General features: G+C 46.9%; 1 protein-coding gene across 1 annotated transcript in view; it reads left to right on the plus strand.

Annotated features, from left to right (window-relative positions):
* Window positions 1-25966, plus strand: part of MORN1 (MORN repeat containing 1) — a 74596-nt gene that overhangs the window by 33871 nt on the left and 14759 nt on the right. The window contains exons 10-12 of the mRNA XM_070956279.1: window positions 14605-14612; window positions 16741-16874; window positions 18147-18226. Coding sequence (XP_070812380.1) covers window positions 14605-14612; window positions 16741-16874; window positions 18147-18226 — 222 coding nt within the window. The remainder of the gene's footprint in view (window positions 1-14604; window positions 14613-16740; window positions 16875-18146; window positions 18227-25966) is intronic.

Consider the following 25966-nt stretch of genomic DNA (forward strand, 5'->3'; position numbering starts at 1 on the left):
CCCCCCCTCCTTTCCTTCCTTCCTTCCTTCCTTCCTCCCTCCCTCCCTTTGTTATTCATCCATCCATCCATCCCTCCTAAGACCCTCTGCCCCCTCCCTCCCTCCTTTCCTTCCTTCCTTCCTTCCTTCCTTCCTTCCTTCCTTCCTTCCTTCCTTCCTCCCTCTCTTTGCCCCCTTTCCTCCCCTCCCTCCCTCCCTTCCCCCCTTTGCCCGTTTTCCTCCCTCCCTCCATCCCTTCCTCCCCTTCCTTCCTTCCCTCCCCCTTTGCCCCTTTTCCTCACTCACTCACTCCAGCAAGATTTTGTGGCTGGCTGCTTGAGCAAAAGGTTGGCCCGGGATCAAAACACCTCAGGAACAAGTTCTGCTGATGGGTAAATTACGAGGTCCTTGAGGCTTTTGTTCACCCTGTTCTTTTAACATGGCGGTAATAACCCAGTGATGGAAATGTACCCAGCCCTATGAACTATTGATGAACTGCCAGCAAAATGGAATTCTGAGAGGTTCTGAGCGCAGGGCATTTTTCCTTTCAGAGATGGATGTGCTCGACTCTCTGGTTTTGAAGCCGTAATGACATCTGAAGCCGGATTAAAAGTCATTTCAGGGGAAGCTCCCCCTCCCCTCCCTTAACAGCCATTGACTACTTACCTTGACCGTGCTTGTTTCTTTCAAAAGAGGGAGATTTTCAAATGAAGGCGAGGTGTACAGAATGAAACGTATTATACGTTTCTCCAGGGAACACAGCGTTCTACAGTAATCTGGTCCTTCTCTCTGTATTTCTCGTTAGCATCTTCGTGATGCCAAGCGACATAGAAGAGGCCCGAGACCACACATGGTTTAATTTAGCTTAGACCATCATCCTTACCCGGAAGGATTGTTCCTGTTGTTGGCTCCAGATTGGACTGAAATACCAATCCAGCTGGGATATACCAGAATACATCAGGAGTGCTTGGCATCGTGGGATCGAAAAGGCCAGTGGCAACCGCTTTAATGCTGGCTTCCATGCAGTCTAGACTCCGGGCAAGCATCCAAGGATGATGATGGCTACAGGACTCAATCATCACCATCTCCTCAGCTTCCCTTGTGCATGTTTCTGGCCAGGTACATCAATCCATTCACAAGTTATTAAGAGTAGTATGGTTCTGTTTTATCAAGTTCCTTGTAAAACTACCCGGAGATTTACGGTGTTGGGAAGCCTCTAAAATGGATCAAATAAACCAGTGTTTCTCAACCTTGGCAACTTAAAGATGTGTGGACTCCCAACTCCCAGGATTCCCCAGCCAGTATGTTAATCATTGGAACAACTTGCCTTCAGAAATTGTGGGTGCTCCAACACTGGAAGTTTTTAAGAAGAGACTGGGCAGCCTGAAATTGCATACGATCTCCTGCTTGGGGTTGGGTTGGACCAGACGATCTCCAAAGTCCCTTCCAACTTAATTATTCTATTAAGGGGTGGGCATGCCCTTCTCATTTGTCCTCTTTAATAACCAGAGACTTGCTTGCATGCCGCCCTAAGTGAAAACAAACGTCTTGAATCAGTGTCTCCTTCACAGACAGAGAAGGTGCTTCTGTCCACAAGCACAAGAGAAGATGCCCAGAAATCTGCATTGGAAACAAAGATAGGACAGCAAAATGTGCCATGGTCTTCACAGTAGAAAATAGCTTTAATAAGGGAACAATATTTGCAATAAATAAAAGAACAATAGCTTTAATAACAATAGCTGGTGCAGTGGTTAGAGTGCAGTACTGCAGGCTACTTCTGCTGACTGCAATTTGGCAGTTCGAATCTCACCGGGCTCAAGGTTGACTCAGCCTTCCATCCGTCCGAGGTGGGTAAAATGAGGAGCCAGATTGTTGGGGGCTCTGTAAACCGCTTAGAGAGGGCTGTAAAAGCACCGTAAAGCAGTATATAAGTTTAAGTGCTATTGCTAGTGCTATTTAATAAGGAAACCAAGATTTTTCTGCATGGAAAGTTTGTATGCTGAGCTACTGGATTTCTGCATTGGGCATCCAGATGCCTTCAGCCGGTCTTGGGTATAAACTCTCCAATTTCCCAAAATTTCTGCATCCTTTCTGATCAGTTCTAACCACCAACCAGTTTTAAGCAAAGCTTCTTAACGTCTGGACTCCAAGCAACAGTGGAGGCGTATCTGGCTTAGCCTGACATCGCTTCTGTGGAATGAGATGCCTGTTCCGTGATGGCTGATTTCCCCATGCGGCCCTTGTGTTTTTGTACAGCAAAGTACAACAACTCAGTCCGTTTCCAAGCACTGACAATAGCAACCTCGTTGTTATTGGCTGCCCGGTTGCTCTTCATCCATCTGTTTTAAAAGTTTGCTTCCTATCGCCTAGTGTTTTTCTGCCGCTTCAGCTCAAATGCTTCTCATTCTTTTGGACAAGACCGTTGGCTATTTCGTTACACGTCTTAAACCGGGTGGAATTTATGAGATGGGGAAATAAAAGCTCAGTGGAAATCGGGCCTTCGAAACATGCGTAGATTCAAAATCCCCTTTCGAGCTGGATTTTGTTGGATGATTTTTAGAGGCAGGCAGTTTGGGAAAGGTTTCCAAAGAACGTAAAGCCCTCCAGATGGCCTCCGAGTGATATCAACCACAATGGTTTGGTCCTTCTACCTTCTTAAAAGGTGGAAAACGTGGTTCTTCACTCCTGCCAGAGATTGAAAAGTCACAGGAGCAATTTATTTTTCCTAGTCTCAAGTGGGGTCATTGAGGAGCTCCACCACCCTAAAAACAGCTTGCAAAGTTTTAGAAGACATCTGGAAAGGTGAGAGTTTTGGTGGCCTTGAATACGGGTAGTCCTCAATAACAGTTCATTTAGTGACTGAGGTTACAACAGCACTGGAAAAAAAAGTAACTTATGACCCTTTTTCACACTTACGACCATTGCAGGATCCCCACAGTCACGTGATCAAAATTTGGACACTTGGCAATTGATTATGACAATCATGTTCTCGCTGGGTTTTCCCAGGTCAAATAAAGAATAATTGGCAAGTCTTGCACAATATCTTGAGTTTAGCCAGCTTTAACCTTCGGTTGGACTTTTTGGCAGTTGGATTAGCGGATGATTCAGTTCGTGCGGTGAACCCAGAAAGTAGGTTAGTTCAGGAACCCAGCAAAACCCACGAGGCAAATGGGACTATAATGATTGAGTTGCCCATGGATTGTTCTGACCCAGCTCCCTGAACACGACAAACCCTCTGTAGTTAAATCAATGATTCCTTTATTAGGAGCGCCAGCAGCCCTGGCAAAAAGTTTCTCCCTCACCGCGGGCTAACAAGTCTGTCCGGCAGGGTGATGAATAGTTGTCTGCCACACCTATTCATCTCTGCCCCCTGCCTTTTATCCCCAGAGCTAGAGTGGGGGGCTTCGCTAGCAGCAGTGATTCTTCCGTCCCGAGGACCGGCCCATAGATTTCCAGTGCTCTCCTCTCCTCTGCCTTTTGCGCATCAGGCACTGGACCCAGCTGTTCCTCCTTTTCCTCATCAGCCACCTCCAGACCTGGGGGCTGTTGACTCTCCATCTGAGGGCTGATGGATGGCCCAGGCTCCGCCTCTGTTCTCTCTCTCTGACAGCTCCGTTCCCTCTTCCCTGATGCTGATTCGAACTCCTCATCTGATTTGGCTGCTAGAGGGGCCGGCAGCTGACAGACCACAGCATGGATTTTCATTAACTCAGGCTTCCTTCGCTGAGCCCTGCCCTCTTAATTTGTGAAGCGGTTGTCATCAGTTCAAATCCACAGGATGTCCTCCCCATCACCTCAACCCATAGAGGACAGTTCCTGGAAATGGTCCATCATAGATCACCAGAAGGGTGAAATTCTTCTAGGTAGGCGCTACCCTGTGTAGGAGCCAGCCGAGGAAAGGCTTTTCAAAGTCACAGCAACTTTGGCAGGCGATCCAGAATCTAATCTGGCTCCCAATCCGTATGGGGAACAAGAGTAGGGTCACGATTTTGGAGCGGAGCCTAGGAGAGCCCTTGAGTCCCAGCTGCAGAACGTCAAGGCTGCCGTAAGAACAAGACAACAAGGCAACATCAAGTCAACTGAGCACACACCAGGGACAACCTGCTGTTCAACACCAAGACTTTTTTAAAAAAATAATTATTGAGTGTTGGAGAACTCATTGAACTCCTGAGACTCCTAAGAAAAACCCAAGACTTCGAAGACCAGATGGAGATTTTTGGGGGGGGGGATTCGGCCTCCTTCCAGATCTTTCTGTGGAGTCCTCAGTGGGAGGGACCACGACAGGATCAGCTTCTGAAAACGTACAGTTGTGGAACGAGAACATCTGGATCGGACACGTACATCTGTATGACTTGGAACGGATGACTTTCTTCTCTGTTTGGCCACTCGAACCTCGACAAGTCTCCCGCCCGCATTTGCATCAGCGGTGGGTTTCACATATTCTTACCACCGGTTTGCCGTGTGTGCGCACACTCGCTTCACTCACACGTGTGTGCCTTCCACGCATGTACCCGTCCTTCCGCGCATGTGCTTTGCTCGCGCCTTCTCGCGCATGCGCCCGGCCTCAAAAACGTGGCCAAATAGGACGGCATTACGTCCTATTTACGGCATTACGTCCTATTATGTCCCACCTGCAGTCGCCGCTACCAGTTTGCCCGAACCGACTGAATACCACCTCTGATTTGCATCCAATTTAACGGGTGTCACGACCTAATGCTCAATCCCCTGCCTTCCAATTTAATATGAATATTTTGCCGTCGGAGGTCTGAAGCCCAGGCTGCCTTCATCACAAGTGGCCTTGTTGTGTCAGAGCCTCGGTGCTTTATTGTTGTTTTTTCCCCCCTGCATTTCTTCTGTTTTTTGTTTGTTTTTTTCCTTAAGCCTGTTCGAGGGTTAAGAAGTTGAGCGTCCATCTGCGGTTTACTTGGTGGTGACATTTATTTAAGTCAGGACAGCATCGTGCCGGGAAACCTCTCTCTAGCGGGCAAGCCATCTGCCCCAAGAGGAAGGGAGAAGCCCAACAATGCAAGTTTCGGTCTCTCGGAAAGGCCAGAGGTCTCGGTGGCTTTGTCCTTCTCCTGCCGATCTGTCTGAAGGGATTAAACCTGTTGAGGCCCAGCGTGGTTCTCACAACACTGTGGTTGGGCTTGCTTGTACTTTCCCTTTCTTTGACGAGATGTCTAAACAAGCTTGCGAAGAGTTCCCCAGCCTGCAGCCTTTGATCTGTTTGAGTGACCTCTTTCCTCCCCACCACCACCATCACCACCAAAACAATGCCAGAGAGACAGAGAGAGAGAGGAGGAATCGGTTTGCTAATTTTCATAATTAAGATCCTGTTGCTCTGACCGGTTTTTGTTTTAGGCTGGCTTGACTCCGCGGCAGAGAAGCGTACGGTGGTTGCAGGACTGAGAGTACAGAGATATACAAGCGGGACATTCACACAACATGCTAAGCTTGCTTCATTTGAACCGGGGGTGGAGGGGGGGGTGGGGTGAGGTTGGCACCGTTGGGGTGAATCCAGCCTGTTTGGCTACTTTGTGTTCCAAAAAATCTAGATACCAACAGCTTAATCCTAAACCCAAGTCAGCAAAACAATGCCCACAGCAGCTCACAAAACATGCTAAGACAAGGGCTCAGTGTCCCATCACACACAAATCCACAAGCTATCAAAACCCTGCTTAATCCTTAGTCTAGTGAGCCAAACTAACCCAGAAACCAAAAAAAAAAAAAGGTATTTAAACTAACCTGCTAGCTGAGTTAAAGCTTTCTGATGGGAATCCAGTTTTGTTTCCACAGACCGGCATGTTCTTAATGCCATTTAACAAAGGGTAGTCTTTACCGGTAGCTTAAAATTAAAATCTTCACTCAGTTTTTTGAGATCGGAATTGGGCTGTTGGTCAATTCAGATGCTCCTTTCTCTGGGAGACTTCTGCAACACAGAGACTGAGCGTCCGCAGTACGCTGAGCCAAGATGTAGCTTCTTTGTGACTTAGTTGCAATTTATTCACTAAACCATAGTTAAACAACCCAGGGATTTAATGCATTGTACATACACGGTCTACTGCCTTGCAGAAAGCCGAATTAATTTAAAAGATCTTGCCCTGTTTGTCCTTAGCGGCTGTCCCAAATCCCAAACTGCCCAAACAGTTTCCAAGTGAGTCTTCCTACTTCTCAGGTGCCCCAAGAGTGACCAGAAGGACAATGGGTCTGTGCTAATATTTCTAGGAAGTTGGAGAGTTGGGGAAGGTCAAATTAATCCGGGAGGATCGAGTAACCTCTTAAAAGGTAAAGGTTCCCCTTGCACATACGTGCTAGTCGTTCCCAACTCTAGGGGGCGGTGCTCATCTCCGTTTCAAAGCCAAAGAGCCAGCGCTGTCCGAAGACGTCTCCGTGGTCATGTGGCCGGCATGACTCAACGCCAAAAGCGCAGGGAACGCTGTTTCCTTCCCACCAAAGGTGGCCCCTATTTTTCTACTTGCATTTTTTTACATGCTTTCGAACTGCAGAAGCTGGGACAAGTCACGGGAGCTCACGCCATTATGCAGCAGCACTAGGGATTCGAACCGCTGAACTGCCAATACTTTTTGATCGCCAAGCTCAGCGTCTTAGCCACTGAGCCGCCGCGTCCCATGAGTAACCTCTTAGCTTTGTTCAAAAATCGCTGGGAAGGTAAAGGAGAGTTTTTTTAAAAAAGAAAAAATTGATGCAGAGTACGTAATTCCTCTCCCTGCTCCTTAAAACCAGGACTTAAATCTTGAGTAAAGAAAGAATCGAGTTCGAGGGGGGGGGTCTTTGAGGGCGGATGGCAGCGCTTCTCTCTCCTTTGAGATGAGCGTTAACATGAAACACATCTGGGCTGGAGCCCAAGCGGCGTTGCCAGCATCTCTGCAAAAAAAAAAAAAAAAAAGCACGCCTTCGGAATTTAATGCCTCAATGCCTCCCACATCTGGCGCAGATTGGATGGGTGGAGTTGCGCATATTTGTGCCACCCTCAGCCTTACCCCGGGTCTCTCTCCTGCCCGTCAGAGAGTGCACTTTGCTCCAGCCCAACCCAGAGGAGGAAGTTAATGGCGCACCAATCAATTCTTCCTTTTTTTTCCCCCAAGCAGCGTTATTATAAATAACATCGGAAAGGACGGGATGGTTGATGCCAGCATTAAAGGAAAGAACCTCTGCTCGAAAAATCCTGAATAAACAGGATGCGATAGGATGACGATGATGATTAATTAACTTATCTCCTCTCTCTCTCTCCCTCCCTCCCTTTTCGGGCAGAGGTTCTCCGATTGGTTCTTCTACATCTGGATCCTCTCCAGATATTTTAAAAAACCCTATTTGGTTAAATTACAGTACCCGGTGGTGTTTTTTTCCCCCCCCCCCTAACAAAACGCATTGATTTGATATTCAAAAACATTTTTATATTTAGTCTGTTAACCTTTTGTAATTCCCACCCACTGCTTTTAAACTGCAGAATGTGGTAGGGCTTTTTTTTTTTTTCCCCCTTCCTCTTTCTTTCTTTTTTTTTTTTTTAATGCTAATTGTTGTCAGTAGGGTTTCAGCCATGAGCCCTTAGCAATTTAAACGCATTGAATTGTAATGCAGGTGCCGTTAATTGGAAGGCTGCTATTGTTTTCCTGGCAATAGCGAATATGTTTCAAACAATTCCTTGCAAATTGGATTTGAGGCCGTTTTTTTTTAAAAAAAAGAAAAAGAAAAAGAGAGGGAGAGTTTAAAGATAACTTTAGCTTCCAATTTAGCCTGGAAAAGGAGGCGAAAAGGAGAAGCGAACTGCCGAGAGGCTTTGTCTCGCCCGTTTAGGCTGAATGGGGGAACCTGCGGTGGCGTCTTTCAAGCCACAAAGACGGTCCTTGCACGGATGCAAATTTGCACGCTCTCACTAGCGATGTCAGAACGGTTCGCCAAACCGCCGGCTTATGTAAATTAGATTGGTAGTGAGAAATCCGAACCGGTAGTGTAACCCACGTCCAGTTGAGTTACACCCAGTGTTTCCACAAAGAAGGACTTAAAAAGAATAAAATTCTTTTTTGCAGTTCCTTTCATCAGATGCTCACATCTTCGGGCAAAACCCGGTGCCTTTTGGTTAAATGCAGCTGGAAAAGCTGCTGGCGGACCTCTAATTGTTTGCTAACATCACACTCCTGAAGTAGCAGAGAGGTCCATAGTCCACTTCGCTTTAAATCATCTTAACTGAAACTGGAGGCTTTCATGGTGGGAACTCAAGTCTCCTCTCGTGTCAGAGATTCCGTAACTAGAAAGGAGAAATGATTCATTTAGCAAGAGCACACTTATATACCGCTTTACAGTGCTTTTACAGCCCTCTCTAAGCAGTTTACAGAGTCAGCCTCTCGCCCCCAACAATCTGGGTCCTCATTTTACCCACCTCGGAAGGATGGAAGGCTGAGTCAACCGTGAGCCAGTTGGTCAGGATCGAACTGCTGGCAGTGGGCAGAGTTAGCCTGCAATACTGCATTCTAACCCCCGGGAGGAAGTGGGGGGAGAAAGGAAGGAAGGAAGGATTCATTTTACCTACTAAGAGGTTTACAGAGTCAGCCTTATTGCCCCCAACAATCTCGGTCCTCATTTTATCCACCTAGGAAGGATGGAAGGCTGAGTCAACCTGGAGCCTGGTGAGATTCGAATGGCAATCAGCAGTCAGCAGAAGTAGCCTGCAGTACTGCACTCTCACCACTGTGCCACCATGGCTCACTTAAATTTAAAAAGAGTAAAATTTTAATAAAAACATACAACTCACGACCACAATTGAGCTCATAATTTATGTTAAGTGAGAAATTTGTTCAGTGAGTTTTCACTCCATTTTACGACTTTTCTTGCCAGTTTTGTTCAGCGAATTGCCTCAGTTGATAAATGAGTTACACGGTTGCGAAGTGAATCTGGTTTTCCCCCCCGTGGACTTTGCTTGTCAGAAAGTCGCAAAAGGGAATCACATGACGCTACAGCTGTCATCAATGAGAGTCAGTTGAAAAGAATCCGAATGAAAACTCACATGCCCGTGGGGTTGCTGCAACCGTCCTAAGTGTGAAAAACGTTCATAAATCAGGGGTTTTTTCCCCCGGCACCGTTGTAACTTCGAACGGTCACTAAGCAAACCGTTGTAGGTCGAGGACTAGCTGTGTATCTCTACCCTTGAGCTCACGGACCTATCCTAACTTGGAAACGAAAGAGAAACAGAATTGTGGGCTTGCCAAATTCAGGCTGGAAAGAGGCACTCTGACAATGACAGGGGTTGCTGTTTGCTGGTAAAGGCTTCCACGGTGATGGAGCCGATCGGCCAAAAGTAAAAAGGCTAGCTTGAAAAACGGGAAGGAGAAAAAAAAAATAAAAAAAAAAATAAAAACTGGCGTATAAGTGATCCTAATTGCCCGTCAGAAGAACTGAAAGACTTGGCAATCGGAATAAGGCATTGGAGAAAACAGCAAGCAGTTCTCTGGGAGTAAATCTCTTTTATATTAATAAATGGGGACCTGCTAGCTTTTGGGATAAAGTGGGTTTTTGTTTGTTGTTTTCCTAGTGGTATTATGCCGGGGCCATATTGATGGCAAGGATATTTCCGACCGGCAAGTCATACTGTGTGCATGTCGTTCCTTTCGCCTCTTCCGTGAATCTCAATCAATCAATCAGTCAGAATAGAGTTGGAAGGGACCTTGGAGGTCTTCTAGTCCAACCCTCTACTCAAGCAGGAGACCCTAGAGCAGGGGTCAGCAACCTTAAACACTCAAAGAGTCACAAAGGTCCTAACCGGAAGCCCCCGTTCAATCCTGGAGCCGACCGGAAGTCCGGTTCCCCCACCATAGAGTCTCCTCCTAGCGCAGCATCCTTTTTCCTCTACCTGCCCTAACCGAAAGCCCTATCAATTGTGGAGCTGACCAGAAAACCCGCCCCTTGCCATAGAGTCTCCTCCTGGTGCACTGTGCTTCCCCCCCCCCCCCCAACCAGAAGCTCCTCTCAAAATTGTGACGGAGCCGCAGCAGAGGGTTGAAAGAGCCACATGCGGCTCCAGAGCCCCGCGGGTTGCTGACTCCTGCCCTAGACCATTTCATCTCCTTAGGTAAGAAAGAAAGTGAACTTCCTTCCCAATTCTAAACAGTAGAAGAAGAAAAAAGAGCCTTGGTAGTACAGTGGTCTAAAGCACCCTGTTATTAAGACCAGCTGCCTGCAATTACTGCAGGTTCGAATCTCGCCAAGGCTCAAGGTCGACTCAGCCTTCCATCCTTTCTAAGGTAGGTGAAATGAGGACCCAGTTTGTGGGGGCAATAAGCTGACTTTGTATAAATATACAAAAGTATGAAGGCTATTGCTTAACGCATTGTAAGCCGCCCTGAGTCTCCGGAGAAGGGCGGCATATAAATCAAATTAAAAAAAAAAAAGAAAAGAAACACCCATGACTCACGTCAGATGCACAGCTGGCCTTTGCTGTGGCATCTCGTATCCAAAATCAGTCTGACCCACAAGCTTTAAGCTTCTTCGCTGTGGCTGTGGAACGATAGGCCTGTATTTTAGGTTAAACGCAAATCTGATCCAATGTGGGTGGACGTTTTAAAAGTGCGGCGATCTCCCAGAGATCCCTAGAGCTGGCAGAGATCTCATTATTCGGGGAGGATGGGGGAGTGTAAAGAGAGCCTTGCCTCTTTTCAATCAAGCAGTTGGTTTTTTTTTTTTTTTTAAATCTTTCTCCAGATGTGGGAAGATTGCAGAGTGAACGCATTCTTGCAAAAGAGCCAAATCTCTGCATTTTTTAAAAAAAACCCAATAATAATAAAATCTATCAAGTCAGCAAAAAGCTTTCTCCTGGGCATTGGAGGTTTTAATATGCATTTTTCTTTCTTTTTTTTCCTCCCGGGGGTGGTGGGTGGGTGGTTGACCCTATAGAAAGTGTTGATTTAATCCCCTCCCACCTTTGCTTGCAACCCAGCATGTTATATATGCTTCTCCCTTGAAGTCTGCCAGTTCTACATCCTTCACCTGTGATAGATTTCCTCTCCTCCCGTGATTTCCGATTTCCATATGTTCCTAAAGATCCACGCAGACCGAACATTTGAGAATGGAACAACAGAAGCATTAAGTCATTCCTGTTTTCTGTCTCTCTCTCTTTCTCTCTCCTACAAATGGGGCTGCCCCTTTGCTCCAATATACGCCCGAGAACTTCATTCTAAGTTTATAGGTGTCAGCTTGGATAGATGCAACCGCATTCCTAGAAGGATATTGGACTGATATCTTGGCTTTCTTTGCTTTGTGGGTTTTTTTTTTTTCAGCAGGCACTGAAAAGTCAAGGATTTGTTCAATCCTTAAGGATTTAAATTCCCCACGCACATATGTGCTAGTCGTTCCCGACTCTAGGGGGCGTTGCTCATCTCCGTTTCAAAGCCGAAGAGCCAGCGCTGTCCGAAGACGTCTCCGTGGTCCTGTGGCCGGCATGACTCAACGCCAAAGGCGCACAGAACGCTGTTCCCTTCCCACCAAAGGGGGTCCCTATTTTTTCTACTTGCATTTTTTTTTACGTGCTTTCGAACTGCTAGGTTGGCAGAAGCCGGGACAAGTCACGGGAGCTCACCCCATTACGCGGCACTGGGGATTCGAACCGCTGAACTGCCGACCTTTCGATCGACAAGCTCAGCGTCTTAGCCACTGAGCCACTGCGTCCCTGTTAAATCCTTACTTTCTCTCTATATTACATAAAGGGGAAAGTTAGGATTTCCTATCTGGAAACTTGAGTTTCCTTAATGTAAAACTCTGCTGCTTTGTTCCAACAGTTCTTCATTAGAGGGATTACAAAACACAACTTGCAACCATATGTTCTGGGCATCCTCGTGGCCTGGAGTGTTGGCTTCCCCAGGAAGTTCCATCTCATTAAACTTTTCTGTTATTACAGTTTCCCCCTCCCTCTCTCCACCCCACCCCCACCACCCGCTCCCCCATGGAGGCCAAACTTCTCGTGGCTTCTGGTATGTCAGTTTCGATGGAGTTTGTGCGTGCCTCTTGCCTTTTTGGTCTCCGTAGATCTCATCTGGATTATTTATATATTATAAATAAATATATATTGCATATATACTTATATTATAAATATATATTGCATTTACCAAAACAGCAGCTGCCTCAATTTTTTTTCCTTATTCTGAGGAAGGGTGAGCCAGCACATGATTTTGTTTTTCACTTGTTTCTGCAGTTTGTTAATATAGAATCTCAAGGGCTGGAAGAGACCTCGGAGGTCTTTTAGTCTGACCCCCACTGCTCAAGGCAGAAGACCTTTTATAAGATGTTCCCCAATCTGCCTCCTATCCGGTTTTTCCTTGCTCAGTTTTGAAATGTGCTGGGAACTATCAATGGCTGTTAGTTGATAATTGTGGCCTTTGTTTTGGGGGTTTTTTTTAGACCTCTTTGGACATTGTTCAGTGTTGCCCTTTCCAATCGAAGATATTGTTGAGAAATAGAATAAAAATCAATTCCAAATAGTATTATTATTATTATTTTTTTAAGGATTTTTCCCAGCTCAGATTCCATTTTTTTCCCCCTAGCATTATCTTAGAAAGAAAAGAAGAGAGGCTTCTGGCAAATTTCTCCAGGTTGTTCTTACTTGCAAGGGTTGCCTTTTAATCTCGGTGGCATCATGTCATAATAAGGCCTGGGATGAAGAGGTCTTGAGGGAGCCAGCACTGCAGTTGAGCTCCAACATCAGATCTCTCTCTCTTTCCCTTGTGGAAAAATTATTTGTAGGGATTGGAGCCAGAGAGCAAATTTGATCTCCTTTTAAAAAAATTGCTCAGGAAAAAGAGCTGGTGCTTCCCCTCCCTTTCTTGGGCACCCGTCACTTTTTAAGGTTTTTGTGCTTTGAAGTATTGGAAGAAATATCCTTCTGAGTTCAGTTCCAAGTGGGGGAAAAAGACACTGGATTCCTGGAAGTTGCTTGGAAAGAAGGTTTATTGATGAACAGGATCACATGCCTTGGAGATCTTGGGCGGAAAAAAAGGGAAGAGACGCTGAGAGTCCCTGGATTTTAAACCCTCTTCTGGCTTTGAACTTCCTGAGGGGCACAGGAAGGGTGTCCTGATTGGTTGCTGTCAGAGGTCATAGCTTTGTAGGTTGTCTGGGTGCTAAGTTTGGTTGAATCTTGCTGGGTGATGCAATGAAGGGCAATTAAATGGCTCTGCCTGAAGGAGGTAGATATTTATGTAGAATAGACTGGCCCAGGCCTTAATGGCCCATTAACAAATGTGGAAGGGGGGGGGGCTGAATTTCTGCCTCCCTTTTAGGGGAAATATTCTGCCCTTCTAATATTTCCCAAAATATTTCATTTTCTAGGAGAGGGGTGGGTTTTAACTTCCTACAGAAGCTAGTACGAGCAGTCCTTGACTTACAACAGTTTGTTTAGGGACCGTTCAAAGTTACATTGGCACTGAAAAAAAAAGGGACCTTTTCCACACTTATGACCGTGGTAGCATTCCCGGCGGTGATCACGTGATCAAAATTCAGAGTCGGCTCGGCAACTGACTCGTATTTATGACAATTGCATTGTCCTGGGGGGGGGGTCACGCAATCCCCTTTGACGAGCCAAAGTCAGACGGGGGGGGGAGCCAGATTCGCTTAACGACCGCCTGACTAAACTTCACCGCTGCAGTGATTCGCTTAACAACGGCGGCAAGAAATGTGTTAAAAGGAGGCGAAACTCGCTTAACCGAGCCACAGAAATTCAGGGGCTCCGTTGTGGTTGTAAGTCGAGGACTACCTCTATATAAGTCTGCTGCCACTTGATTGTTCACCAGGACATCAAGACCCAGCTCCGACAATCCAAACAGCCTCCACCATTTCACTCCTGTGGATGTCTTGGCTGCGTGGCGTCTCAGCATCTTCCCCACACCTGCCTTATTAATTACTGACATTTATTGGTAATTGAATTGAGCATTAAAGGCTAATGAACGGTGTCTGGTCACCTTTACAGGGAATACTGTTGGCAGCGCTGAAGGCGCCCCGAGCAATATTTCTTCTTCTTTTTTCTTTTTTTTCCTGAAGAGAGAGGACTGTCTTATGGCTCCCGAGTTCAGCCAGGATGGGCCCATAACTCTTTGTGCCTATGATTAGAAGCTGGGCCTTGTCATTCTCGGTTACAGGTGCTTAGGGTTGATCCTGTTTCTTCCCTTCCCTTCCCTTCCTTTTTTTTTTTTTTTTTTTTTTTTGCAGTGCCCTACACAGGCGATTAGCGCGTGGTGTAATTGAGCTGGTTGTTAAAAAAAAAAAAGATAATTAATTGGCATTTCACTCCTCCGGAGGAGGTCAAACTGCCCCATCTTCGGTCATTACCTAACTAGTCATCCCCGCTCCTGACTGCTGTGTTCTTCCCCCAAGGTGACGAGATGATCTTTATCTTGCTGATCAAGAAAAAAAACATCAGCTGTCCTAATTAAAAGAGACGCGGAGGGGGGGGGATTTGAGGGGGTGACGCCCGAGTGGCAGGATTGATTAGGTCCCAGTGCCCGGGCTGATATTTAATAAAAAAGAAAAAAGAAAAAAACCTACTACAGGTAGAACCACAATTGAGTCCAACATTTCTGTGGTTAAGCGAGTTTTGCTCCGTTTTACGTCCTTTCTTGCTCTTAGGTTGTTGAGTTAGTTACATGGCCGTTAAGCGAATCTGGCTTCCCCGTTGACTTCGCTTGTCCTCAAAAGGGGACCGCGTAACCTAGGGACACAGCCATGCTCATAGCAAATAGCCCTTAGACTTATATACCGCTTCACAGGGCTCTCTAAGCAGTTTACAGAATCAGCCTCTTGCCCCCCCAACAATCTGGGTCCTCGTTTTGCTGACCTCGGAGAGAAGCAGATATGAACCAGTGACCTATCATCTGAATTTTGATCACTTGATCCCGAGGATGCTGTGAAAAACGGTCCCAAGTCACTTTTCTCGGTGCCGTAGTAATTTTGAACTGTCACCAAACGAGCTGTCGTAAGTCGAGGACCACCTGAATTAGCCATCGTAGGCGAGAGCTATAACACGCGTCAGGCTTCCAAGTAATATATACCCATAGCAAGCAGAACTCCGAGGCAAGTAGATTCCTTAAAAGAACATTATTGGACATATACTGGCACGGACTGGTGAAAACCGACTCTAAAAGTTCCTGCGGTTTTCACCTAATTAAAAGTAAAAGTTTTCTCCCCTTTCCCAACTCATGGCCCAATCAAGGTGCTGTCCGGTTGCTCGGAAACTTGACTCCTCCTCTCTTCAGCCACCTGTGGGAATGTCCTTGGGTCTCAGGCAGGGGTGAAATGCAAAATTTGTTACTACCGGTTCTGTGGGCGTGGCTTGGTGGTGGTGGAGGTAATGTGACTGGGTGGGCGTGGCCAACTTTTTTTTTTTTTAACTTTTCAAAGCATTTTTTCTAATGCTTTGAAAAGCCTCTGCTGATCAGGCAACTCAGCTGGGATGGTCAGAGAGGCTTTTTAAAAAATGCCTCTCTACCGATCAGGCAACTCAGCTGGGATCGCCAGAAACTTTTCAAAGCATTTTTTTTTACCACCTACCGCCAAGAGGTTGCAGAAAAAAATGCTTTGAAAAGCCTCTGACGATCCCAGCTGAGCCGCGCGATCATCAGAGGTTTTTTCTTTTTTTTTACTTTTAAAAGCATTTTTTCGGCGGAAGAGGTTGTAAAAAAAACGCTTTTAAAAGTAAAAAAAGAAAAAACCTCTGATGATCGTGCGGCTCAGCTGAGCATGGTGGGCGGGGGGCACAGGGATTTTTGCTACCAGTTCTCCGAACCACCCGCCACCATCACTACCGGATTGGGCGATCCGGTCCGAACTGGGAGCATTTCAGCCCTGGTCTCAGGGGAAACTATTTTGTTTTGGCCACAAAACCCCAACTATCTCTGTTACACCCCCCCCCCCTTATTCCTCAGCACCAGTGTGGCAACGCGGAAGCCTCCCAAGATGGCCTCAGTCAGGCCGGCTTCAGTGTTGACAACGCATGCTTTGACTCCATATGGAAAGATGGGGAAAAAAAGCTGCAGCAAGCAACTCGGAAATAAATCTTGGATTCTGCAAGTTTTGAGGGTCGGGTTTTGCCGGCGGTGAGCGGGCTGGGAAAACGTCGACGGGAGCTGTCCATCCGAGGTCACGAATTCCCCTGAGTCGACATGCGCTTCCCGTGCCCCACAGCTCACCAGGCAGGTCAACCCTTGGCAGCTGCGGTGTCATTATTGAAAACTATTAGTGCATTAAGAGATTGGAAATGATGCTGTAAGCAGCATTCCGCTTCCCCTTCGAACGTTAAATGCGCCAGTGCAGCGAAAGCTAATGAAGAGAGAGAAGGGAAGGGGGGGGGGTGTTAATAACCGACGTCCTTTGTCAAAGGCCCAAGGCTGCCTTGCTGACGGGAAGGCCGTTTTCACCATCCGACAGAAAGTACCAGAGGAAAGAAGCACAGCTTCCAGAGGGCCTCTGGAGCCTGGGGAGGCCATTTTCGCCCTCCCGGAGGCTCGAAGAAAGCACCCCCCTTCCTCCCCCCCCCATGGTGCAGGAGACTGACTAGGCCACGCCCACCATGGTCACGCCTCCCCAGCAACCGGGCAGAGAACCCCTTGCTAAAAATTTTGAAGCCCACCCCTCCTCAGAAATGTCGTTTATTCAGAGGTAAGGTTAGGGTTAGGGTTAGGATTGTGGGAACGGCCACGAAACAAAAGAAGGTGGGAGAGATGCTTTAACTACAGATTCTTCTTCTTTTTTTTTTTTTTTCCATAGAAGGAGGAAGCTATTGCTTCGGTTTACCCCGTCTGCAAAGGAGCAAGCATGGCCTGGTCACTTTCAGAAATATTCCCCTCGCCTTTCTTCTGGTCGACCCGCACCCTGATCCACAGGCTGGCCAGCTGCCTGAGGTAAGAAAGACCAAATATTCAAGGGGGGCAAGGCCTAGTCCCATTTGTGTGTGGGGGGGGAGACAAAATCAGTTTCCCCTTTTCTCACCTCCCTGAATGTCCCTCGAGATTTTCTACTCGGGAGGGAGAAGCCGTTCCTCTTCTCTCCTCCTGGTTACCTCCCTGCCAGCATCCTCTCCAAGTTGTGTGAGGAGGGCTTAGCGAGAGTCTGCCCGACCCAACATCCTCAAAAAACTCTCAATCTGGCCAATTTCTGGCACCTGCCCTCCATCATCCTGTCTCATGGGGGAAAAAAAAAAATTAAAATCCAATGTTTTGCTCCGTGTGATGTGGCTGAGCCAAGGTATCATTTCTCCAGAATGTCTGAAAATAGAGCAACCAAAACGATACGCGGTCTGGAGGCTAAAATGATAACGGGTTAGGTATCTTTTAGCCTAATGAAGAGAAGGCTCAGGGGAGACATGACAGCAGCCTTCCGGTACTTGAGGGACAGTCATGGAGAAGGGAGGGGGGTCGACTTATTCTCCAAAGCACCTGAGGGCAGGACAAGAAGTAACCGATGGAAGAGAGGTCCTAGAACAAAGGAGGAATTTCCTGACAGTGAGGACAATTAATCAATGGGACAACTTGCCTCCCAGAGTTGTGGACGCTCCATCACTGATTTCCAAAAATAGACTGGCCCACCGTGTATCTGGGATGCTATAAAGTCTTCTGCCTTGGCCAAGGGGTTGGACTAAAAGACCTCCAAGGTCCCTTCTAGCCCTGTGATTACACAAATCTCCAGACCTAATCAATCAGTTAATGGATGCTCCTTTTTTTTTTTTTTTAAAAAAAGCATTGTATTCCAGTACCTCTTTAATGGAAAGGGCTCAGTGGCTAAGACGCTGAGCTTGTCGATCGAAAGGTCGGCAGTTCAGCGGTTCGAATCCCTAGCGCCGCGTAACGGGGTGAGCTCCCGTAACTTGTCCCAGCTTCTGCCAACCTAGCAGTTTGAAAGCACATAAAAAAAATGCAAGTAGAAAAATAGGGACCACCTTTGGTGGGAAGGGAACAGCGTTCCGTGCCCCTTTGGCGTTGAGTCGTGCCGGCCACATGACCACAGAGTTGTCTTCGGACAGCGCTGGCTCTTTGGCTTTGAAACGGAGATGAGCAGCGCCCCCTAGAGTCGGGAACGACTAGCACGTATGTGCAAGGGGAACCTTTGCCTTTACCTCTTTTACTTCTTTAATACCAATCTCCTGTTTTTCTTCCTCGCATCTCCCATCCCTACAGAGAGAAGTTGAAAGGCAAAGTGCCAGGGCCTCCACAGAGCAAATGGAAGCTTTCACCTCGCTTATGGTCAGACGTAGCAGGTATGTTCACCTTACCTCTCTCTTAAAAATTGGAGCCGGCCCTGCTTTTAAGGAATACGGGCTTGGGTAGGAAGGAGGTGCAAATTTGGCTGAAATATGAAAGGACCAAAACATACTTTATTATTAAAGCTTGCTTCCTTGCCATTTTTTTATTATTATACAATATATTTTTTTTATGTTTGGTGAGTCATACTGTGTTTATTGGTTTCTATAATAAGAGTGTCTTTTATCCATGTGACTTATTGCAAAGGTCAGGTAGGATTCTTGTGTGGTGTGTTTGTGACATTTCTCCCATCTTTATAATCTCTCTTTCTTTCTCCCTCTCTCCTTCCTACTTTTTTTTTTTTTTTTTTGCCAACAAGCTTGTTGTCACTCCATAATATTGATGATTAAATACTGGGTATGCTTTTGTTGACATTTTCACCTGAAATCTCAGCTTCTGCACACAAAGCCCAACCTTCACCTGTTCTTCGCCGCGGAACAGATTCACCCAACTCTGGCTCTCAACACGCAAACATGTAACACAAAGGTAGCTCGCAGCAGCACAATTAACTTCTGGAGTGGAGTTACCTTTGCAGAAGTTACATAGTCAGATCCTTGACCCATCTAGAATCTTCTGCACGGCAGTCAGAATTCTTTCCCTACCCAGAGATACCTTCGCATTGAACAGAGGAACCTGGGCTGTTCCAGAACAGAATTATCTATTTTGTTTGGCTGCAGTTTTCCAGCATTTTGGAGAAACAGCATTCCCATTGTCAGGGTTCCAAGGAGTACACCCATAGCAAGCAAAACTCCGAGGCAGGTAGAGCCTTCAAAGAATAGTTTTATTGGGTATATCATATTGGCACAGTTCTGGTGAAAACCGACTCTGAAGGTTCCCGCAGTTTTCACCTCATTAAAAGTAAAAGTTTTTCCCCTTTCGTAAATCATCAGTCACATGGTTTCAGTCAAGGTATATGCACAAGAATCTAATCAACATGGTCAAAGCTAAATTGGCGCTAGCTAGATCTTTAGAAGGCCAGATCCTGAAGATGAAACTGAAATCCTTTGGCCACCTAATGAGAAGGAAGGACTCCCTGGAGAAGAGCCTCATGCTGGGAACGATGGAGGGCAAAAGAAGAAGGGGATGGCAGAGAACGAGGTGGCTGGATGGAGTCACTGAAGCAGTCGGCGTGAGCTTCAATGGACTCCAGGGGATGGTAGAGGACAGGAAGGCCTGGAGGAACGTTGTCCATGGAGTCGCAATGGGTCGGACACGACTTTGAAACTAACAACAACAAAGTCAACAGAATTCACAGAGGGCTGGGTGTCTTGTAGCTACGCAGTGATTCCAAACTAATAACATGTTTAACCCCGCCTTCCAGCTCAGCCTGCTCGTCTCCTACCCCAGTGGTTCTCGTCCTTTTCTTCACCCCAAATTCCCTCTAAATACCTTTTGTGGCCACAGGAACCCCCCTCCCCCCACGAGACTTCACTCAAGATTGAAATCAAAACATTTCTTCAAAACTCCCCCACTCCCGTGACGATATCGTGCCCTCAGTAGCTAAGTCGTTGAGCTTGTCGATCAGAAAGGTCGGCGGTTCGAATCCCTAGTATAGGTCTCCTGCATGAGCAGGGGGTTGGACTAGATGACCTCCAAGGTCCCTTCCAACTCTGTTACCGTTGCTTCGAGACGTTTGAGAACCACTGTCCTTGCACCATCCTTTACAAACTATAGTTTTTCCAAAATTCTGCCCGTTTGTCCTAGCAATGCTCATTTTTTTGGGGATTGTGGATGGAAAAATCCCTTCATTTTTGTTTCCAGTCTCGCACGTAGAGACATCACTAAGAAGTTTCACGTCCTCCCTCCTCCTCCTGACAAGTTAAATCTCCTAAACGGAGGGCGATTCATTAATTTTATCACACGACGACGCATTCTTCCAGGGGTGCCTTGCAAGCAGGTCGGACCCTCTGGAGAGATCCCCCGGGGCTGGAGAGGCCTCCCCTCACCCTCCATCCCTTGAGCCCTGTCGCACGCTGCCGGGAGCATCTTAACTGAACTAGGAAGGAAGAGAGAAGCAAGCATTTCTTACAAGAAGCGCTTTTCGGTGGCAGCCTTTCTCGTTTTTTGGGGGGGGGGGTTGATCCTGATACCCACAGAGGAATACTGGCTCCCGGCCTTAGCAGTTCATGCCAGCAGATACCGAGACCGAGTGGTTTAGAGGGGCAAGATAACAGCAGGAAGATTAGCCATTTCGGCTCTCTTCGGGAGGAAGGGAACGAGTGGCTCCAATTAGGTGCCTGCTGGAAGAAAGAGAAGTGAATCCACCAAGGAGATCTAATTGGTTTCTCATCTGAGTGACAGACGCTGCTGGAGAGGCCTCGCTTTGGCACAAGCGAAGCCCAGTGGTGTGGGGTGGGGGTGGGGGTAGAAGAGAGCCCTCCCCACCTCTGCTGTGATAAAGGGAAGAGTGGTTTGTTTATTCGTATATTTTTAATTTAATTTTAATTTAATTTGATTTGTATGCCGCCCTATCTCCATAGGACTCAGGGCGGCTCACAACAATTAAGAAAAACAATCTCAATCCAAATAAAAACATATTAAAAATACATATTAAACACATATTGAAACACATTAAAAATAATCAACCCCATCAGTAGAACCGTGTTTTTAGTTCGCGGTGGAAAGTGCGAATATTCATTGAGCGTACGGCCTATCATCCATGGACTAGCAATATCAACGAGCCTTTCAACTAGGTGAGAACCCCATAAAATAAAAGATGTCCACGGCAGTGCAAAGAAGAACAACTAAGATGAGTAAAAACCTGGAGACTTAAAATATCGACTTGAATACAGCTCATCTGTCTGGAACCTGCACTGCATATCGGACATAAATACAATCGAGAGAGTCCAGGGATATTTTACGAGAAGAGTCCTCCATTCCTCTAACCGCAATAAAAATCCCTTATGCCACCAGACTCCAAATTTTGGGCTTAGACAACTTAGAACTATGCTGACTTCAGTCTGACCTAAGCGTAGTACGTAAAATTATCTGCCACAATGTCCTTCCTGTCAATGACTACTTCAGCTTCAACCACAACAATACACGAGCAAATAATAGATAAACTGTTCCAAACTCGATGGCAGAAAATACGACTTCAGCAACAGAGTGGTCAATGCCTGGAATGCACTACCTGACTCTGTAGTTTCTTCCCCAAACCCCCAAAACTTTAACCTTAAACTGTCTACTATTGACCTCACCCCATTCCTAAGAGGTCTGTAAGGGGCCTGCATAAGTGCACCAGCGTGCCTTCCGTCCCTGTCCTAATATTCCTTTTTACTTACTCTTTTCATTTTTCAAACTATGTTTATACTTTTACCTGTTATCTTATAGATACTTGACAAACTTTAAAAAACAACAACATAGGAAGGACGGTTGCAGGATTTGGGTGTGGCCAGTCCAGAGAAAAGAAAGACTAGGGAGGGACATGAGGGCAGCATTCGTGCCCTCAGTGGGTAAGACATTGAGCTTGGCGATCAGAAAAGTCGGCGGTTCGAATCCCTAGTATAGGTCTCCTGAATGAGCAAGGGGTGTGGACTAGATGACCTCCCAGGTCCCTCCTAGCTCTATTCTATTGATCTTAGGTGAATCAAGCCACTTGTGGCTTACTACCCTCATTGTTCCTTGTGTTTGACACATGCCGTCTTTGCGCAGGCTTCTCCCGAGACCTTGACGGAGTGGAGGATCCGTAGAACATCCCCCAGAGTTGTGTTTCAAAGGGTGGAAGTAACAGTAACAGAGTTGGAAGGGACCTTGGAGGTCATCTAGTCCACCCCTCTGCTCACGCAGGAGACCTATACTAGGGATTCGAAACGCCGACCTTTCTGATCGACAAGCTCAACGTCTTAGCCCACTGAGGGCACAATATCATCACAGGAGTGTGGGGGGGGGGGGAGTGCCCGCGAAGGCTAGGAAGAAATGTTATGAAGGGACCGCTGGAATAAACAGCTGTCCTGCTTCGTAATGCATTAAACAAGCTAGGAGGGAATAAGCCCCAGTTTGAGCCTTTAAATCTGCTTAGTTGAGGTAATGCTCAACAGCTGGGGAAGAAATGGAGAAGCCCCGCAATAGAGGAAATGACCAAATCCATGAGCTCTCCAGAACCGTAACACGAGAGGAAGAAACCAAGTTTGCAAGGGCCAAGCAGATCAAAAAAATCACTGGAAGAGTGATCACCGTCTTAGAAAAAAAGAAAAGAAAAGAAAAAAGAATTACATGTAGATTATCCCACAATGATTTAAAAGCATAAAACGCACACGCACACAAACGCAGGTGGGAAGATGAACAGGGAAAACATAAATAAATAACAGAAAACGTCACGAAGAGCAAGAATGCTGTTTCAATTTTTTTCTTTTCTTTTTTTTAAAGGAGGAATGACAAACATTAGAAAGTTTAGACAGGCGTGAGTCAACTTGCTGCTCTGGTCTTTATTTTATTTTATCACTTTGGATGCTCTTCGTGGCCCAGCAGATGTAGGGATGGTGTAAAGGAGCACCCTCAGAAAACGGGCTTCATTTAATGACCTGTCTTTTCATATCTTAAAAGTCCCTGCCTCAGTCTTTCTCAAAGACACATCCATCTGTTAAAAGAGTCACTAGTTCAGCAACATGTACCGGTATTCCTCAACGTACGACCACAATTGAGCCCAACACTTCTATGGCTAAGCGAGACGGTTGTTAAGTCAGTTTTGCCTCCATGCTACCACCTTTCTTGCCACGGTTGCTAAGTGAATCGCTGCGGTTGTTTAAGTTAGTCACAAGATTGTTCAGTGAAACCGGCTTCCCCCATTGGCTTTGCTTGGTCATAAAAGGAGATCACATGACCGCGGGAATCTGCCATAAATGTGAGTCAGTTCCCAAGCGTCCGAATTTTGATCATGGGGCAAAGGTCGTAAGTGTGGAAAAACGGTCACGAGTCAATTTTTTCCAGCGCCATCGTAACCAACTTTGCATGGTCACTGAATGAACTGTTGTTATGTCGAGGACTACCCGTATTGCTATTGAGCAGGGAAACCGTCTCCGAATACCGTAAAGAAACACGAGAAGTCCTTCAGCGTCGGGGCCATGGAGACAACTGCAGGAGAAGTCAATTAAAGCAACTCGGCTTGGCTGGAATTGATGACCTCAATAAGGTCAAGGATCCCAACGGCAGCTTTTCAAAAGCGGCTAGGCTTCCCAAAACAGGTTCTCACTTTCAGCACACACCATCACATTTTTTCCGGTCCCCGTTTGGAAAAGCGGGCACAGTTCTGACGTCAGTCACAGATGACTGGGCCGTTGGCATCGAATGATTTCCCCCAAGACGTCTCCTCGCCCTTCTCTTCCCCATCAGCTCTTCCACAAAAAAAAAAAATTGTATTTCTGGATGGGAAGAAGGTTGGGGAATTCCCACCCCCCATTTCCCTCCCCTCCCCCACACACCCCTCCATATATTGTTTTAAGAAAATTGGATGCAGCTGTGGCAGCTGAGGGCATTTATTGTTTTTTTTTTCCATCGCAACCATCACTAAGCATCAGCTTCGCAAAACCGAGAGCCAATAAAACCCCCCAGCTCGGCTATACGCTGCCATCTTATTGTGCCTGAAAATGTGATCGATCTACCTCTCTCTCTCTTCCACCCCCTCCCCTCTCTTTCTCTCCTTCTCTCCCCCCCCCCCCCCCCATACAACACATCAAGCACTCGGTGGAATTTTTGAAACTTGATCAAGATCCCAGCGAGTTCCCAAACAATGTTCAGGGAGCAGCTGCGGCGGCTGTTCCAAAGTTGATTTAATGAGCCCAGACTTGGGGAAGTGGGGAGAGATGGCGGCTTTTCCTCCTCGCTCTTCCCCCCCCCCCCAATTCCTCCCAACCTGGTTATCAAGCCTTCCTGTCTCTCTGGACAGACGGTGCACCTGCATTTGAGCCCATCAGGGGTGAAATGCTACCGGTTCGGACTGGTTCTCCTGAACCGGTAGTAAAAAATGCTACCGGTTCGGGCGAACTGGTATTTCCGACAATCAGCTGGGTGACGATCAGCTGTGACGCACGATTTATATTAGCTAGAATCGTCAGATTTCCTGCTCTCTAGCTAAATCTAAATCGCGTGGCACAGCGGATTTCCCCCTCCCCCCTCGCTGTTCTACTTACCTTTGCAGACCCGGAAGGCTTCAAAATGTTCCTTTTTTAGCGCTGTGCGGGCGCGCCTCAGGAGGCTAGATCTGGGTATCGACTCTGAAGCGAACCTGGCTGGGACCACTTTGGAGTCTTCAGGGTTGCCACAATGCGAAGAAGGAATAGAGAGGGTTTTTGTAGCCAAAACAAAATAAGTTTCCTGTGGGAACCAAGGGCATTCCAACAGGTGGCTGGAGAGAGGAGGAGCACAGTAACCAGGCAACCAGGCAGCCCCTTGATTGGACAATGTGACTGATTGGTGTAAGGGGGAAACATTCACTTTTTAATCCGGTGAAAACCGTGGGGACTTTCAGAGTCGGTTTTCACCCGTTTGTGCCAATAGGATCCCTCCAATAAAATTGTCCTTTGAGGAATCTGCCTGCCTCGGAGTTCTGCTTTCTAGGGAGCTATTACTTGGAACCTAGACACTGGTCCCCGATCCTCCCTGGTCTCTTCTGCTGCCTTCAACGCCTTATCGGGGCAAGGCAGGACCTCTTGTGGGTCCTCTTGAGATGGCTTTTGTGAGATGTGACTTAAGACGTGGGTCGTGCATTTCCCGTGTTTGTTGGCATCCTGGGAGGCAGAAGAGCAGCCGCGAGAAGCCAGGATGAGTAGTGAGCAACGATACCGTCACTTGCCAAGGTTCAAAGGAAAGTCCTCTTCTCAATTGCAGGGGCCCCTTTTTTTTACCTCTACGTTCAATCGTTACTGCCGCATTTCAGTGGCTCTTTCTATGGGAAGCTTTTAGAGGTAGTCCTTGACTTACAACGGTTTGTTTAGTGACCGTTCGAAGTTACAACGGCACTGAACAAAATGACTCGCGACCGTTTTTCGCAATTTACGACCGTTGCAGCATCCCAGTCGATCACCGGATCAAAATTCGGGCGCTTGGCAACTGACTTGTATTTATGACGGTTGCAGTGTCCCGTGGTCCTGAATTCCCCTTTTTACGACCTTCTAACAAGCAAAAACAGTGGGGAAGCCAGATTTACTTAACAACAGAATAGAAGAGTAGAGTAGAGTAGAGTAGAGTAGAGTAGAGTAGAGGTGGAGGGGAGGGGAGGGGAGGGGAGGAGAGGAGAGGAGAGGAGAGGAGAGGAGAGGAGAGGAGAGGAGAGGAGAGGAGAAGAAGAATTCCAAATAATGGAATGAAATGGAATAGTTGGAGGGGGCCTTGGAGGTCTTCTAGTCCAGCCCCCCCTCAGGCAAATGGTTGTCCAAACTCTTTTTTGGAAATTTCCAGTGTTGGTGCATTCACAACTTCTGGAGGCTAAGTAACTAACTAACTCAACCACTGCAGTGATTCCCTTAACAGCCATGGCAAGAAAGATCGTAAAACGGGGCCAAAAGCTCCCCTAAAAACTGTCTCGCTTAGCCACAGAACCGTTGGGCTCAATGGTAGCCGTAAGACGAGGACTTCCCCGTAGTCTCGTGACTTATTCTAACCCGCTCAACGCATTCGCCCTTTTCCTTGAGGATTTATCCCTTCACCGAGGCAACCAGATTCCCTCGATATGCCGAGCCCCAGACATCTCCTCCTCCCTCCAG

This window comes from Pituophis catenifer, unplaced genomic scaffold, assembly GCF_029215685.1.
Source record: "Pituophis catenifer annectens isolate HBS135680 unplaced genomic scaffold, rPitCat1.0.hap2 SCAF_18, whole genome shotgun sequence".
Classification (NCBI taxonomy): domain Eukaryota; kingdom Metazoa; phylum Chordata; class Lepidosauria; order Squamata; family Colubridae; genus Pituophis; species Pituophis catenifer.